Consider the following 16,219-nt stretch of genomic DNA (forward strand, 5'->3'; position numbering starts at 1 on the left):
CCTCCTGCACCCCGGCTGTCCGCCTCTCTCAGCACCCCGCTCCCCTGTCTCCTCACCTCCCCACTCGGCTCACCCACTTCCCCCGCCTCCCACACTGCCCTGACTGTCTGCCTCCCCTGCACCCTGATCCCCCCCTCACCTCACCCCGCTCACCCACGCCCCTCAGTGCCCCAACACTCCAACTCCCCTCCCCCAGACCCTGCTCACCTGTCTCCCCGCTCCCACACTACCCCTTCCCCACACCCTGCTCACCTGCCCCCTCCCCCACGCCTCCCCTCCCCCACACCCTGCTCACCTGTCTCCCCTCCGCCCCCACGCCTCCCCTCCCCCACACCCTGCTCACCTGTCTCCCCACCCCCACACTGCCCCTTCCCCACACCCTGCTCACCTGCCCCCTCCCCCACGCCTCCCCTCCCCCACACCCTGCTCCCGTCTCCCCACCCCCACACTGCCCCTTCCCCACACCCTGCTCACCTGCCCCCTCCCCCACACTCTGCTCACCTGCCTCTCCACCCCCACGCCTCCCCGCCCCCAGACCCTGCTCACCTGTCTCCCCTCCGCCCCCACGCCTCCCCTCCCCCACACCCTGCTCACCTGTCTCCCCACCCCCACACTGCCCCTTCCCCACATCCTGCTCACCTGCCCCCTCTCCCACGCTTCCCCTCCCCCACACTGCCCCTTCCCCACACCCTGCTCACCTGCCCCCTCCCCCACACTCTGCTCACCTTCCTCCCCTCCCCCACACCCTGCTCACCTGTCTCCCCACCCCCACACTGCCCCTTCCCCACACCCTGCTCACCTGCCCCCTCCCCCACACCCTGCTCACCTGTCTCCCCGCCCCCACACTGCCCCTTCCCCCCACCCTGCTCATCTGCCTCCCCAACACCCTGATCACCTGCCTCCCCTCCCTCACACCTCCCATCCCCTTCACCTCACTCATCCTCCTCCCCTCCCCAACACCCTGCTCACTGGCCTCCCCTCCCCCCGCACACCGGGCTCAACCTCCTCCCTGCCCACAAATCCTGTCTGCCCGCTTCCCCTTGTGACCTGACTGTCCACCTCCCTCAGCACCAGCCTTGTGGGGGTACAGGGCCCCAGGGCTGTGCCCCAGCACAGGGGGGTCAAGTCAAGGGCCTCACCCTGCACAGTCAGCGTGGCCAGCGTCCTGTCATCCTTGGACTCGCAGGAGTACTCGCCAGCGTCCTGGAGCCCCACGCTGCACAGGGTCAGGGACCGCTCCCGCCCCTCTGCCTTGCTCTCCCACCGGCCACTGGGCTCCAGCTCCTGACCATCCTTCAGCCACACCACCTGCCCCTTGGCCTTGCACAGCTCGCACCACAGCAGCACCGTCTCGCCCACCTGTGCCTGCACGTCCGACAAGCCTCGCACAAACTTCACCAGCAGCTCTGGGAACCGGAGCAGCAGCTGGTCAGTGGCTGCTCCCTGCTGGGGGGCCCATTCTGCCCCCCACTCTGCTGGCACACGCTGCCGTGGGGCCACCCTGCTCTGCCCAGCCACTGTCAGGCCTCCAGCTGCATGCCAGCGTCCGCCCTCCCCGCTCTGGGGCTGCCGGTCTGCCCGCCCCAGGCCGGCCACCCGCACCTTTCACGCTCACGTCGAACTGCAGCCGGTCATGCTGGGACAGGCAGGTGTAGTGGCCAGCGTCGTCCTTGCCCACATTGCTCAGCACCAGGCTGTGCACCCGGCCCTCTTGCCGCAGCTCGCAGCGCTGGCCTACCGCCAGGGGCTGCTGGGGCCCCATCCAGCTCACGGATGCCCGCTCCTTGGAGACGATGGCTGAGAGCACGGCGCTGCCCCCCTCCAGCACCAGCACCTTCTCCGGCTTCTCCTGCTTGTTCAGAAACAGCACGGGAGCCTCTGCAGGGAGAGAGAACCAGGGACAAGCGAGTCGGGTGCAGCAGGAGTTGGGCACGGAGGGGAGCTAGCCATGGGTGGGAGTTGGGCAGTGAGCTGGGCAGGGAGCCAGGCACAGGCAGGGAAACTGGGCAGGGGAGCTGACTCTGGGTGGGAGCTGGGACTGGCAGGGGGTGAGCAGGAGCTGGGCGCTGGCAGGAGGTGGGCAGGAGTTGGGTCCCAGCAGGAGGTGGGCAGGGAGCTGGGCACTGGCGGGAAGTGAGCAGGGAGCCAGGTCCCAGCAGGAGGTGGGCAGGGAGCTGGGCACTGGCGGGAGGTGGGCAGGGAGCTGGGTGCCGGCAGGAGGTGGGCAGGAAGCCGGGTGCCGGCAGGAGGTGGGCAGGGAGCCGGGTGCCGGCGGGAGGTGGGCAGGGAGCCGGGCGCTGGCAGGAGGTGCTGGCAGGAGGTGGGTAGGGAGCCGGGTGCCGGCAGGAGGTGGGCAGGGAGCCGGGCGCCGGTGGGAGGTGGCCAGGGGCCGGGCGCCGGCGGGAGGTGGGCAGGGAGCCGAGTGCCGGTGGGAGGTGGGCAGGGAGCCAGGTGCCGGCGGGAGGTGGCCAGGGGCCGGGCGCCGGCGGGAGGTGGCCAGGGGCCAGGTGCCGGCGGGAGGTGGGCAGGGAGCCGGGTGCCGGTGGGAGATGGGCAGGGAGCCGGGCGCCGGCGGGAGGTGGGCAGGGGCCGGGCGCTGGCGGGAGGTGGGCAGGGAGCCGGGTGCCGGCGGGAGGTGGGCAGGGAGACGGGCGCTGGCAGGAGGTGCTGGCAGGAGGTGGGTAGGGAGCCGGGCGCTGGCAGGAGGTGCTGGCAGGAGGTGGGTAGGGAGCCGGGTGCCGGCAGGAGGTGGGCAGGGAGCCGGGCGCCGGTGGGAGGTGGCCAGGGGCCGGGCGCCGGCGGGAGGGGGGCAGGGAGCCGAGCGCCGGTGGGAGGTGGCCAGGGGCCAGGTGCCGGCGGGAGGTGGGCAGGGAGCCGGGCGCCGGCAGGAGGTGGGCAGGGAGCCGGGCGCCGGTGGGAGGTGGCCAGGGGCCAGGTGCCGGCGGGAGGTGGGCAGGGAGCTGAGCGCCGGCGGGAGGTGGGCAGGGAGCCGGGCGCCGGCGGGAGGTGGGCAGGGAGCCGGGAGCCGGGCGCCGGCGGGAGGTGGGCAGGGAGCCGGGCGCCGGCGGGAGGTGGGCAGGGAGCCGAGTGCCGGCGGGAGGTGGGCAGGGGCCGGGCGCCGGCGGGAGGTGGGCAGGGAGCCGGGCGCCGGCAGGAGGTGCTGGCAGAAGGTGGCCAGGGAGCCGGGCGCCAGCGGGAGCCAGCCAGGTGCAGACATGCCCTACAGCCTGACTCACCCCTCACGCACAGAGTGAAGTGCACTTCATCGTCACCGGTGTCACAGGTGAAGGTGCCGCTGTCCCCCAGCTCCACCTGCTTGATGGTGAGGCTGCGCGTGGGCCCCTGGCTGCCCAGGAGGAGCCCTGTCCCGGAGCACAGCGGCCGCTTGTCCTTCAGCCACTGCACAGGAGCCTGCTCCTGGGAGATGCGGGCGAGCAGCGTGATGCTCTCCCCCTCGAGGGCCTCCACGGGCCTCTGCGCCGCCTCCTTATTCACAACGCGCACGGGGGGTGCTGGAACCAGAGAAAACCATCACACAGCCTGGGGCAGCCACTCCAGGGTGCTGGGGGGCAGGGCAGAAGTGCTGCTGGAAGGGGGGCTCCCAGGGACCCCAGCCCAGCCTCTCCCAGCAGGGGAGCTGGGGGGTGCAGGGCAGGAGCACTGGTGGAAGTGGGGCTCCCAGGGACCCCAGCCCAGCCTCTCCCAGCAGGGGCGCTGGGGGGCAGGGCAGGAGCACTGGTGGAAGTGGGGCTCCCAGGGACCCCAGCCCAGCCTCTCCCAGCAGGGGCGCTGGGGGGCAGGGCAGGAGCACTGGTGGAAGGGTGGCTCCCAGGGACCCCAGCCCAGCCTCTCCCAAGAGGAGGCTCTGCAAGGGTTGAAGGGTGCTCCAGACAGGGAGGGAGCTCATGACCTCTCCAGCCCCAAGCTGCCCTGAAGCTGCAGGGCAGCCAGCAGCAGGCTGGGACCCCCCTGTCTAGGCAAGGGCTCGGGCGCCAAGCTGAGGCTCTGACGCAGACAAGAGCACACCGGAGCCCTCTTGGGGGCTGGGGGGGAGACCAGAGGCCCCGGCTTGGCAAGGCGGCAGGTCACTCCTCTCATCTGTCCTGGGTACCCCTGGGCAGGGATTCCCCTCTGGTCCTGCTAGGCTCAGCCTGCTCAGAGGCCGCAAGAGTGTCTGCAGCCCCAGTCTGTCCCTGGGGAGTGGAGACACCTCACACACAGCCCTTTGCCCCGGGTGATAAAGGCCCTACTCAGCCTTGCAGGAGCCAGAGAGGCGCCTGGGAGCTGGCCAAGGTTAAATGTAACCAGCCCCCGCAGGCTCCTGCTGCCCAAGGGGGCTGCCTGGTGCCTTGAGCTTCTGCATCAAGTGCCTGGGATCTGCGCATGGCTCCCTCAAATGCTGAACAGGAGAGCCAGGGCTCACCCCATCCCACCAGCCCAAGGGCCGATCCCCAGAGCCCTCCTGGGGCTGGGGACCTGGCGTCTGTTTGCAAGAGAGACTCCGAACAGGCAGCTGGGGAGCATCAGGGAGGACACTCATGGTGGGGTCCCAGCCCAAGCCCCAGGCCCAGTAAGAGGAGGTGCAGGCAGGCATCCAGGGAACAGCGGGAGGGACAGTCCACTCCGGAGGCACACAGGGCACCCCTCACCCACAGCCGACATGCAGCCACCCCACCTCTGGGTTGGGGCACAGCACATGTTCAGCAACCACAGGTGGATTTAGGACCAACGTGCTGCAAGACCCTGCATGGAGCTCAGCATGGGGGACAAAGGGGGGGCTCCCAGGAAATAAAATCTGGCCAGGCCCCTGGTTAAAGTACGGCCTGGATGAATGGACAGTAAGGGGGATAGAGAGCTGGCTAATGTGTCAGGTGCAACAGGCAGAGCTCAACAGCTCCGTGCGTATCCGTCTGTCGACAACGTGCCCTCGGCCCTCTTCCACCCATGTGCAGAGTAAGGGCTTCTATGTGCCCCGCGGCACATGCAGCTGTGCCCCAGCGAGAGCCACACAACCACGCTGCGCAGTTCGGCTGCTCGGGGAGTGCTGGCAGTCAGATTGTGCACGCTGCCCCAGGGGTCAGGCTTTTTCCTTGTTTCTCCCATTGACCTTCCTTAATCCTCACTGCTCACAAGACGTGCCAGGGTTGACATTTACCCCCAAAGCACCGTTCCACACACACACTACACAAAACCACGGACTGACCCAGAGCGGGCCAATCTCCTGCAGTAGTGCAGCAACGGCTGAGATGGGACGGGGAGGCAGACACGTTGGAGGGTAGGGATGGGGTCCAGAGTTACCTAGGTAAATTGGAGGACTGGGCCTAAAGAAAGCTGATGAGATTTGAGGCCAAGTGAGAGTCCTGCACTTAGGACATAAGAATCCCAAATGTTGCTACAGGCTGGAGACCAACTGGCTAAGCGGCTGCTGTGCAGAAAAGGGCCTGGGGATCACAGGGAGGAGAAGCTGAGTATGAGTCACCAGTGCGCCCTTGTAGCCAAGCAGGCTCATGGCCTATTGGACTGCGTTAGTAACAGAGAGGGAGCCGGGCTAGCCTATACACGATCAAACCAAACAAGCAGTCCAGTAGCACTTTAAAGACTAACCAAATAATTCATTAGGAAAGCTCCCCTAATAATTCATTACGAAAGCTTATCACCTAATAAATTATTTAGTTAGTCTTGAAAGTGCTACTGGACTGCTTGTTTGGTTTGGACTGCGTTAGTTGGAGCACTGCCCACAGATCTAGGGAAGTGATTGTTCCCCTTCATTCGGCACTGGGAAGGCCACTTCTGGAGCCTTGCAGCCAGCCTGGGCCCCCCGTACAGAAGGTATGTGAACAAGTTGGAGAGAGTCTAGTGGAGGGCAAGGACAATGATGAGGGCATGGGGCACCTGATTTATGAGGAGAGGCTGAGGGAACTGGGCTTATTTAGTCTGCAGAAGAGAAGAGTGGGGTGGGGTGGGGTGGGGAGGATGATAGCAGCCTCCAGCTCCCTGCTGGGGGCTCACAAGAGGATGGGGAGAGGCTGTTCTCAGTTGGCAGAACAAGGAGCAATGGTCTTGTTGCGGAGGGGGAGGTCTGGATTGGACATGAGAAAAACCTATGTCACCAGAAAGTGGTTGTGCCGCTCTGCAACAGGACTCCTAGGGACGCAGGCGTTTTAAGAGGTCATGAGGGTTTTAAGTCTCGGCTTGACAAAGCCCTGGCAGGGAGGCCCTAGATGGGTTCAGCCCCGCTTTGAGCAGGGGGCTGGACTTGATGGACTCCTGAGGTCTCTTCCAGTCCTAATCTATGATTGTGTGAGAGCAGTGGAGTCACAGGTAGCCAGAGCCCCCGCGCTCCCACCTCCTGCAGCACGGTCCTGGCTGCTGAAGGAGAGCCCTGACCTGAACCACACACCTGCAGCATAGGGCAGCGCCAGGGACACTCCCCTGCACAGGCACTAATCTAGCCACCCCTGCGTGGCCAGCGAGAGCTGGGTGGGCCAGCATCCCAGCTCACCTCTCTGGCACGCACATCACCAGTGGCTGGCTCACCTGCCACCTCCACAGCTGTCACCATTCGGTCGCCGACCGCGTCACAGACATAGGAGCCAGAGTCACTGGGCTGGGCCCCCAGGACAGTCAGCTGCCTGAGGGCTCTCTGTGCCTCAATCCGGACTCGTGTGCTGGCCACCAGCTCCTGGCCGTCCCTGAGCCAGCGTACAGCAGCATCGGGCTGAGACACCTCGCAGGCCACCACCAAGTCCTCACCAGACTCCAGGCACAGCCGTTCCCGGCCTGTCGCGCTCCTTGCAATGGACATAGGAGGCTCTGGGGAGTCAGAGAGAGGCAACCTCACTGCCAAGGACAGTGGCCACTCTCCAGGCCAAGTGTGCCCCCAGAGTACGGTGTGCAGCAGCCAGAGCAACCTACGGCAAGACCCCGAGGGTCTGAACACACTGCCCGGCCACCGGGCTGAGCAGGTGTGTTCCAGAGGGGCCAGCTGGCAGGCAGGCAGGCAGGCAGTATGCGAGCCAGGTGGCTGACACAGAGAAGTAACAGCCAGAGGCCAGGGAGAGACCTTAGCCAAGATCCAGCCAGCCGGGAGGCCCCGTCCCCCAGCTGAGCTCCCCGGGAGGCACCCCGGGAGGACAGGCATGGAAGGCACAACAAGCTGGCCCAGGACCCCGCTCTGGGCCACGGGGAGGGGGCTTTCCCATGGACGTCAGGGGGTTTCTCAGCTGCAGAAGATCTTCCCCCCGCTCTTCACTGGGACACGTGCAGCGCGGAAAGGAGGTTTCTCTAACGGCCCCTGCACAGCGGCCTCTGCCTTCCCAGTGCTGGTAAATACCCCAGGGCTGCCAGGGCTCCCCCCAGGGCTCTCGGGGAGTTCAGAACCTAGAGTGCAGTGTGAGGCTGCAGATGACTCCTGCCAGGGGGTGCACCCTGCTTTGCCCATGCGCGTCACTGGCCCCCCACCACTGCCCACTCCCTGCCAGGCTGGGCCCTTCTAGCTGCTCCCCCAGCTTCAGCCTGCTCCCCCTCCAGGCTGGGACCCTCCAGCCTCCCCTGGTATCAGACTGGGGCTCCCTGGTCACTCCCCCTCCCGGCTGCACCCCTCCCAGCCCCCTGGCCGCTGCTCCCTCTGGCTGGGCCGCCCAGCCACTTCCCCAGCCAGGTGGGGCCCTCTCCGCCTGCTCCTCCCCCCTGCCGGCTCTCCACAGCCACTCCCCTCACCAGGCTGGGTCCCTCCAGCTGCTCTCACCATCGTGGCTGGGACCCCCCACAAATGCTCCCCCTCTCGCCCTTTGCAGCTTAGCCCACTGAATCAGGCCAGCCCCCTCCCAGCCTCATTCCCTGGGTCTGGCAGCAAAGGGCCATCTCTGCAGCTGGGGCCGCGCCTCCTGCCCTGCTGTCCAGACAGGAAGGTCCGCAGCAGGGCAGCAGGTGCTGGGGAGAGCGGCTTGGTCGTACCTTCCATGGTGACGTAGAAGATAAGGCTGTCGTCCCGGCTGTCACACAAATACTCGCCAGCATCCTTGCACTCCATGCCCAGAACAACAAGGGAGCGCCGTGCCCCGTCCTCCTCCAGACGTACACGCCCTGTGTCCTGCAGCTTCTCGCCATCCTTGTACCACTTCACCTCTCCATGGGCACAGGAGAGGGTCACCTCCAGCACCAGGTCATCGGCACGCCGGCAGCGGCGGTGCGTCTGCAGCTCTCCCCGCCCCAGGATTGTCACCGGAGGGTCTGCAAGAACCAACACACAAGGAGCAGGTCAGATGCAGCATCCTAGGGAACTCCAGCCACAAGATTTGTCAGAGGCCAGGCACACATCAGGCTTCTGATGGGCTCCATACTTGCATGGAGGGCAGAGAAAAGAGCCATCCTGATTGTGTGCAATTAATGAGGTGTGACACTGGATTTTAAAATGAACACGAGAACCATTATTGTAACCACTGTCTTAGACTGGCACCAGCTCTAGTGCCAAATGGGCCAAGCGAGGTATCTTAAGAAAGCTGGTGACTCCCTGAATCTGTTTATGCTGCTTTTATGCTGTTATCGTGTTTGCATGGGAAGATGTAAGGTTGGTTCTGTGCTTGTATGAGAACTGTTACATTCTGGGAATTCACAACAGGAGGCACAGCAGCCTCGTAGTAGGGTGCAAATGTACTTCACAGAGACAAAAACAGGCCTGTAGCGTTTTAAAGTCTAACAAAGCGTATTAGGTGATGAGCTTTCCAGGGGCCGCCCACTGCAGATCTGGAAATGGCGCTGCCAGTGAACTGGGCCGACCACTATACGAGAGAGAAAAAAATGAAATCAAAACTGACAAATCAGCTCAACAGGACAGAAGGAGCAGGGGGTGTCACATGATGCCATTTTTAGATTGGGTCTGGAAGCTATTTTAATGTCCAGTATCTCTATTGGCCCCAAATATTGTGCCAGGGGCCTTGTGAGGTGTCTAATGAAAGCTGATGAGGCCCTGAATGTGTGTGTGCTGCTTGTGTGTCTGTATCATGTGTGCAGGTACAGTTACAGATGTTAGCTCTGTCGCTGTGTGAGCGCTGAGCATCACAATGGGAGGCGTGAACTCAGCCCCAGCCGGGATGAACCGACTCTGAACAAAGGCTCAGACACCAAATCCACATTCCAGATGCTTGGGACTGGTCGATGCGATGCAGCCCAAATGGTGAAGTGACCTGAGCTCAGACAAAGAAATAGAGACTGTCTGGGGGGATTCACCCAAGGGCCGTTTGCCACAACAGCCCACCTGGGTCAGGTGGGGACAGACTCTCAGGGGACTGTGGGAAGAAGAAGGGGCTTTGTCTCTGAACGCAGGGGAACCCAAGGGACAACAAGGAGACCAAGGCTGTGGACTTAGCATTGTTATCTTGGATCCTCTGTCTTTTGGCCCCCGAGGGTCCATGTCCCAGCACGTGGACCCCAGTGGGGTGGATCTCCAGTGCTTTGCTAACTGAATCTGTGTGACCTGAAATGCACGTTCAGAGACTCTCAGGAGGCAGCAGATAACACCGCTGGCTGCACCCGTGGGTATGGCTGATGCATGTGAAGTGCTGCTCTAACCATCCTTCCTTCTACCTCCGTTCTCTCTTTTGTGTTAATAAATCTTCAGATATTTAGATCTGAAGAACTGGTGGGCACGTTGTTTGGGTAAGATCCAGTGTATATTGACCGGGGTCTGGCGATGGGCCCTTTAGGGGCTGGAAGAATCTCCACAGTGTTGGCTGAAACAGGCTTAAGAGCCTCTCACCTTAAGTTGGGGGTTGTTGGTCTGGGCTGGCACAGCAGCTGAGAAGTCTGTTGGTTTGCTTGTGTGGCTTCTGGCTGGCCAGTGGGCCTAGCAGAGGTGCTCTGGTGGCTGCTTGGATTTGCCTTCACGAGAAGGAAATTCCAGCCTGGGGCGGTAAGTGTCCCAGATTTTAAGCAAAGGCACGGTACCTGTATTGATTTCTCTAGCTGTGCCCAGAAACCCCATCCTATCACAGGGGAGCAAAGGGTGGGGAGGAAGGGGAAGAAATTACTTAACATAGAATCATAGAACAATAGAGCTGGAAGAGATCTAAAAAAGCCATCAAGTCCAGCCCCCTGCCCTAGGCAGGACCAAACCCATCAGATCAGCCCCGCCAGGGCTTTGTTGAGCCGAGACTTAAACACCTCCAGGGATGGAGACTCCACTACGTCCCTGGGGAGACCATTCCAATGCTTCACCACCCTCCTAGGCTATGTCTACACATGAAGCCAACATCGAAATAGCTTATTTCGATGTAGCAACATCGAAATAGGCTATTTCGATGAATAACGTCTACACGTCCTCCAGGGCTGGCAACGTCGATGTTCAACTTCGACGTTGCGCGGCACCACATCGAAATAGGCGCTGCGAGGGTACGTCTACACGCCAAAGTAGCACACATCGAAATAAGGGTGCCTGGCACAGCTGCAGACAGGGTCACAGGGCGGACTCAACAGCCAGCCGCTCCCTTAAAGGGCCCCTCCCAGACACAGTTGCACTAAACAACACAAGATACACAGAGCCGACAACTGGTTGCAGACCCTGTGCCTGCAGCATGGATCCCCAGCTGCCGCAGCAGCAGCCAGAAGCCCTGGGCTAAGGGCTGCTGCCCACAGTGACCATAGAGCCCGGCAGGGGCTGGAGAGAGAGCATCTCTCAACCCCCCAGCTGATGGCCGCCATGGAGGACCCGGCAATTTCGACGTTGCGGGACGCGGATCGTCTACACGGTCCCTACTTCGACGTTGAACGTCGAAGTAGGGCGCTATTCCGATCCCCTCATGAGGTTAGCGACTTCGACGTCTCGCCGCCTAACGTCGAAGTTAACTTTGAAATAGCGCCCGATGCGTGTAGCCGCGACGGGCGCTATTTCGAAGTTAGTGCCGCTACTTCGAAGTAGCATGCACGTGTAGACACAGCTCTAGTGAAAAAGTTTTTCCTAATGTTCAACCTGGACCTTCCCAACTGCAACCTCAGACCATTGTTCTGTGTTCTGCCGTCCGTGACCACTGCGAACAGCCTCTCTCCAGCCTCTTTGCAGCCTCCCTTCAGTAAGTTGAAGGCTGTTATCAAGTCCCCCCTCAGTCTTCTCTTCTGCAGACTAAACAGTCCCAATCCCCTCAACCTTTCTCCATAGGTCATATGCTCCAGCCCCCTCATTATTTTGGTCACCCTCCGCTGGACCCTCTCCAGTGTGTCCACATCCTTCCTATAACTGGGGACCCAGAACTGGACCCAGTACTGCAGATGCGGCCTCACCAAAGCCACATAAAGAGGAATAATCACTTCTCTGGATCTACTGGCAACGCCCCTCTTGATGCAACCTAATATGCCATTAGCCTTCTTGGCTACAACGTCACACTGTTGACTCATGTCCAGCTTCTCGTCCACTACAACTCCCAGGTCCTTTCCTGCAGAGCTACTACCGAGCCAGTCGGACCCCAGCCTGTAACAAAGCTTGGGATTCTTCCGGCCCAAGTGCAGGACTCAGCACTTGTCCTTATTGAACCTCATCAGATTTCTTGCAGCCCAATCTTCCAATTTGTCTAAGTCACTCTGGACCCTGTCCCTACCCTCCAGCGTATCTACCTCTCCCCCTCGCTTAATGCAATCCGCAAACTTGCTGAGGGTGCAATCCAACCTCTCATCCAGGTCATTGATAAATATGTTGAACAGAACAGGACCCAGAACCGAACCTTGGGGCACTCCACTAGAAACCAACCACCATCCCGACATCGAGCCGTTGATCATTACCCGCTGGTCCCGACCTTCTAGCCAGCTTTCTATCCATCTTACCGTCCATTTATCCAGTCCACATTCCTTTAACTTGCTGACAAGGATATTGTGGGAGACCGTATCAAAAGCTTTCCTAAAGTCCAGATAAATCACATCCATCAATTTTCCCCTATCCACAGAGTCAGTTATCTCATTGTAGAAACTCATCAGATTGGGCGACCTGGCAGAGCCGCTATGAAAAGCTGGGAGCCGGCGAAAACCCACATGGAGCTAGCTGCCTCCTACAAGGTGAGTGAGTGTGGGTTGGGGAGGGGAGAGAGGAAGAGGATGGGGTTAGATGGGGGGCTGGGTGCCTGGCTCAGGGGAGGGGTGTAGGGTGAGAGTGTGGGGCTGGTGGTGCCTGGCTCTGGGCGAAGGAAGTGGCTTGGGCAGTGCGGCTCATGGGGCATGGGCAGACAGCTTGGGGGGCTGGCCCTGGCACTGCGGGACTCGGGTAGCTTGGGTTGGCAGGCAGGTGGCTGGCCCCAGCAGTGTGGGGCTCATGTGGCTTGGGCTGGCATGCGGGAGGCTGGTCCTGGCAACATGGGTCTCAGGTGGGCTGCTGGGGTGGCTGGCCACAGGAACATGGGGCCCCGGTGGCTGGTGGGCAGGCGGTCAGCTGGCCCCTGGTGGCTGGCAGGTGGGTGGGCAGGCGGCTAGCCCCAGCAGCGCGGGGCTCAGTTGGCTCGGATGGGCGGCTCTGGCAGTGCAGGGCTAAGGTGGGTGGGCGGCTGGTGTGGGCAGCTCTGGGGTCTGGCATGGGGCTCAGGCAGGGGGCCAGCTGGGGCTGCACTAGGCACCCGCAAGGGACCAAGAAAATTATTTGTACTTATTTTTAATTTTAAATAACATTTTATATCAAGTTTTTGTGTTTATTGTAAATTACAAATTGACTTTTGTGTCAAAGGGGGGTTGGAAGATGGTAAAGAAGAGGTGAGGCAGGTGTGAGGGCTTCTCAAAAATCAAAAGGGGGCGGGTGTGATGCCGAAAAGTTTGGGAACCACTGACCTAGTCTTTCTTTTTTCACTAATAAACCTTTAAACTGCGGTGCGCTCGTTAGGGTGAGATCTGAGCTGTACTGCCCTGGGGGGTGGCTAGTCCGTCTGGGGACTGCAAAGATCTGTGTGGATTTGGTGAGACTGGTTTTCATAACCTCTCGTCCATGTAACCAGGGCTCCTGGTTAAGGCACGGAGGAAGCTGGAGAGTCTGAGGGATTTGCCTGTTGGCAAGGAAGGCAGCGGAGGTGCTCATTGTGTTGGGTTTGGTGCCTTATAGTGAAGGAAACCCCAGTCTGGGGCTGTCAGTAGCCTGGTTTTAAGCACGTTGCCCCAATCTGGCCCTCTTAGCAGTGCCCAGGAAACCTCTATGTGTTACAGGAGGGCTCTGAACCATTCCTGCTGCAATGCTGGGGACAGGAAGGAGATTCCCCTGGGCTCCTCGCAGGGCTGCTTGCACCTTCCCAGGGCTGCCTGGAGCTGATTGTGGTCAAAGACTTGCCCCAGACTAGATGGGAGAGCTCCACTTAGCCTGGCAAGTCCAGGCCAGTCTGAGGACCAATCCTGCTCTGAGCATATGGTCAGGCTGCAGAGAGACCCTTTGGGGGCCTGGCCCACTGATGGGGCCTCCAGAGCATGTGCCACAGCTGGTGCCATGGCCCAGTCCTAGGGTCTGTGACATCTTCAGTGCCCCTATTGCTAACCTGCCAAGAGACTCAGCACAGCTCGCTCCCTGGGGCCTGTGCTGGGGCAGCAGGCCCTGATCCTGAGTGCACAGATGCAGTGCCTGTGCCAGGGACAGACAGCAGCCGGCCACAGCCCGTGTGAGTAGCAGCCCTCTGGCATGCAGACTGCCCCTTGTGCAGCCATGCACACTCCCTGTCCTGCACGCTGGACTCTGGTGTGGCTCTCCAGGCGGGGCAGGAAGCGTGGGACTCAGCCTGGGGCAAGGGAGGGCTGTGGGGGAATCACTTAGTCGCCCGTATCTGGCTGCGGAGGCATCTCCTGCAGTGCCAAGGTCCCCACCGAGGGCCATTTGTGGGCCCAACTCCCACTGCTGAGAAGGCGCTTCCCCGACTCCCTGAGAGCTGTCACCAGCCCAGGCAGCGCCCAGGTCTTGGGGCCTCCCCAGCCTCTCACTCACCACACACGAGGACAGTGAACGTCCTGCTCTCATCAGCCACCTCGCAGACGTACTTCCCAGCGTGCTCCACTCCCGCTGCCGGAATGACCAGCCGCCGCTGGACACCCTCCTCCTCCAGGACCATGCTGCCGCCAGCCTCCAGCCGGGCACCGTCCTTCGCCCACTGCACCGGCACGTTCCCACATGAGAGCTCACAGGCCAGCGTCACCGTCTGGCCTAGGATGACCTTCAGAGCCAGGGAAGATCGCCGCGGCTGCAGGATCCTCACCGGCGGCTCTGAAAGGAGAGGGCAGTGCTGGCCCAGGCCGGCAGGAGGCAGGGCTACCCCTGCCCTGCCAGCTGGAATCCCTCTCCAGCCACTCAGTTCTACTTTCGCACCGCGGAAGAGCAGCAGCAGGTGGAAGGCTGGAGGGAGCCCATCTCGGGCAGCTCCTAGCGAGTGAGGGCCGGCAGCGGGAGTGGCCATGCCTCGGCGGAGTCTGACCCCGAGGGTCAGTCCAGCAGGTATGCATCACACACAGCCTGTCTCCGAGACGCTTGCTGAGTGCAAGCAGAGCGGAGGGAGGGGGACAGACTCCCACGCTGGCACCTTCCTCCTGAGGGCAAGCAGCTCTGTTCCGTTTATGGAGGCTGTCACAGCAACTAGGAAGCCGAGTGCAGGTTATCCAACCCCTCACCTGACACCCTGACGTCGAAGGAGATGGACTCGTCCCGCGTCTCACAGATGTACTCCCCGGAATCCTGGGCCTGGGCCTGCGGGATAACCAGCCAGCGCTGGGCCCCCTCTGCCCGCAGCAGCAAGCTCTCTGTCTCATCCACCTCCAGCCCGTCCTTGAACCAGTGCACCTGGGCATCTGCCTGGGACAGCTCACACCTCAGCTCCAGGGGCTCCAGCACCAGCACCTGCAGCTCCAGGGAGCGCTCCTGGGGGTGCAGGATCCTCACCGGGGGCTCTGTCAGGGATACCAGATCGGGGCAGGTGGAGCTGAAGGGAGCAGGACAGAGCTGCTATACCCACCCCCAGCCTGCCACTACATTGGGCCCCAGCAGTGCCCCACGAGATCCCCAGTCACTGCCAGGTCCATGAGGAGGCCTGGGTTCCCCTGTGCTCTGGGGAACCTGAGGAAGGTGGAGGGCAAGGAGGGCTCTCCTCTGCAGGATGCTAACAGGTGGGCAGAGCTCTCCTCAGGGGCCAGGGGCTGGGCCCTGTAAAAATGCAATGAGAAAAGCCAAAGAGGAGCTTGAAGAAAAGCTACCCAAAACCTGAAAAGGTAATAATGACAAAATGGTTTTAAGGACAGCAGGAACACCTGGTAAACAGCCAGTGGAGCCCTGAGCAATCGAGACACAGAAGAGACACTCAGAGGTGACAAAGCCATTGCGGAGAAACTCAATGAATTCTTTGCTTCAGTCTTCATGACTGAGGATGTTCAGGAGGTTCCCAAACCTGAGCCGCCCTTTTAGGTGACAAATCTGAGGAACTGCCCAAGACTCAGGTGTCATTAGGGGGGGTTTTGGAAATGATTGATCAACTTCACAGTAACAAGTCTCCGGGAACAGCTGGCATTCACACGAGAGCTCTGAAAGAGCTCAGATGTGAAGCTGCGGAACTGTTCACTGTGGTTTGTAACCTATCCTTTGACTCAGCTTCTTTTACCCAATGACTGGAAGATAGTTAATGTAATGCCAATATTTAAAATGGGCTCGAGATGCGATCCTGGCAATTACAGACCAGTAAGTCTAACGTTGGTATCAGGCAAATTAGTTGAAACCATAGTCAAGAATAAAATTGTCAGACACGTAGAAGAACGTAGTTTGTTGGGCGAAAGTCAGCATGGTTTGTGTAAAGGGAAATCATGTCTTACTAATCTATAAGAGTTCTTTGAAGCGGTCAACAAACATGTGAATGAGGGGGATCCAGTAGATATAATGTACTTGGATTTCCAGAAGGCCTTTGACAAGGTCCCTCACCAAAGGCTCTTAGGTAAATTAAGTTGTCAGGGGGTAAGAGGGAAGCTCCGTTCATGGACTGAGAACTGGTTAAAAGGAAGGAAACAGAGGGTAGGAATAAATGGTAAATTTTCAGAATGGAGAGGGGTAACTAGTGGTGTTCCCCCAGGGTCAGTCCTAGGCCCAATCCTATCCAACTTACTCATAAATGATCCAGCCAAAGGGGTAAACTGTGAGGCGGCAAAGTTTGCAGACGACACTAAACTGCTCAAGATAGTTAACAACAAAACAGACTTGGGAAGAAGTTCAAAAGCATTTCACAAATCTGAGCGATTCGAC

At 60.7% G+C, this 16,219-nt stretch overlaps 1 protein-coding gene across 3 annotated transcripts in view; it reads right to left on the bottom strand.

Moving 5' to 3' along the window:
* OBSL1 (obscurin like cytoskeletal adaptor 1) overlaps positions 1–16,219 on the bottom strand; it is an 84,516-nt gene that overhangs the window by 21,739 nt on the left and 46,558 nt on the right. For 2 of the 3 annotated variants that reach the window (XM_075001626.1, XM_075001624.1), the window contains 7 exons: positions 14,608–14,883; positions 13,931–14,206; positions 7,957–8,232; positions 6,538–6,813; positions 3,237–3,512; positions 1,603–1,878; positions 1,140–1,406 (listed from right to left, as the gene is read on the bottom strand). In XM_075001626.1, the coding sequence (XP_074857727.1) occupies positions 1,140–1,406; positions 1,603–1,878; positions 3,237–3,512; positions 6,538–6,813; positions 7,957–8,232; positions 13,931–14,206; positions 14,608–14,883 (1,923 nt within the window). The remainder of the gene's footprint in view (positions 1–1,139; positions 1,407–1,602; positions 1,879–3,236; positions 3,513–6,537; positions 6,814–7,956; positions 8,233–13,930; positions 14,207–14,607; positions 14,884–16,219) is intronic. The other variant, XM_075001625.1, reaches the window with a different exon arrangement.

Source organism: Carettochelys insculpta, chromosome 8 (assembly GCF_033958435.1).
Source record: "Carettochelys insculpta isolate YL-2023 chromosome 8, ASM3395843v1, whole genome shotgun sequence".
NCBI lineage: Eukaryota > Metazoa > Chordata > Testudines > Carettochelyidae > Carettochelys > Carettochelys insculpta.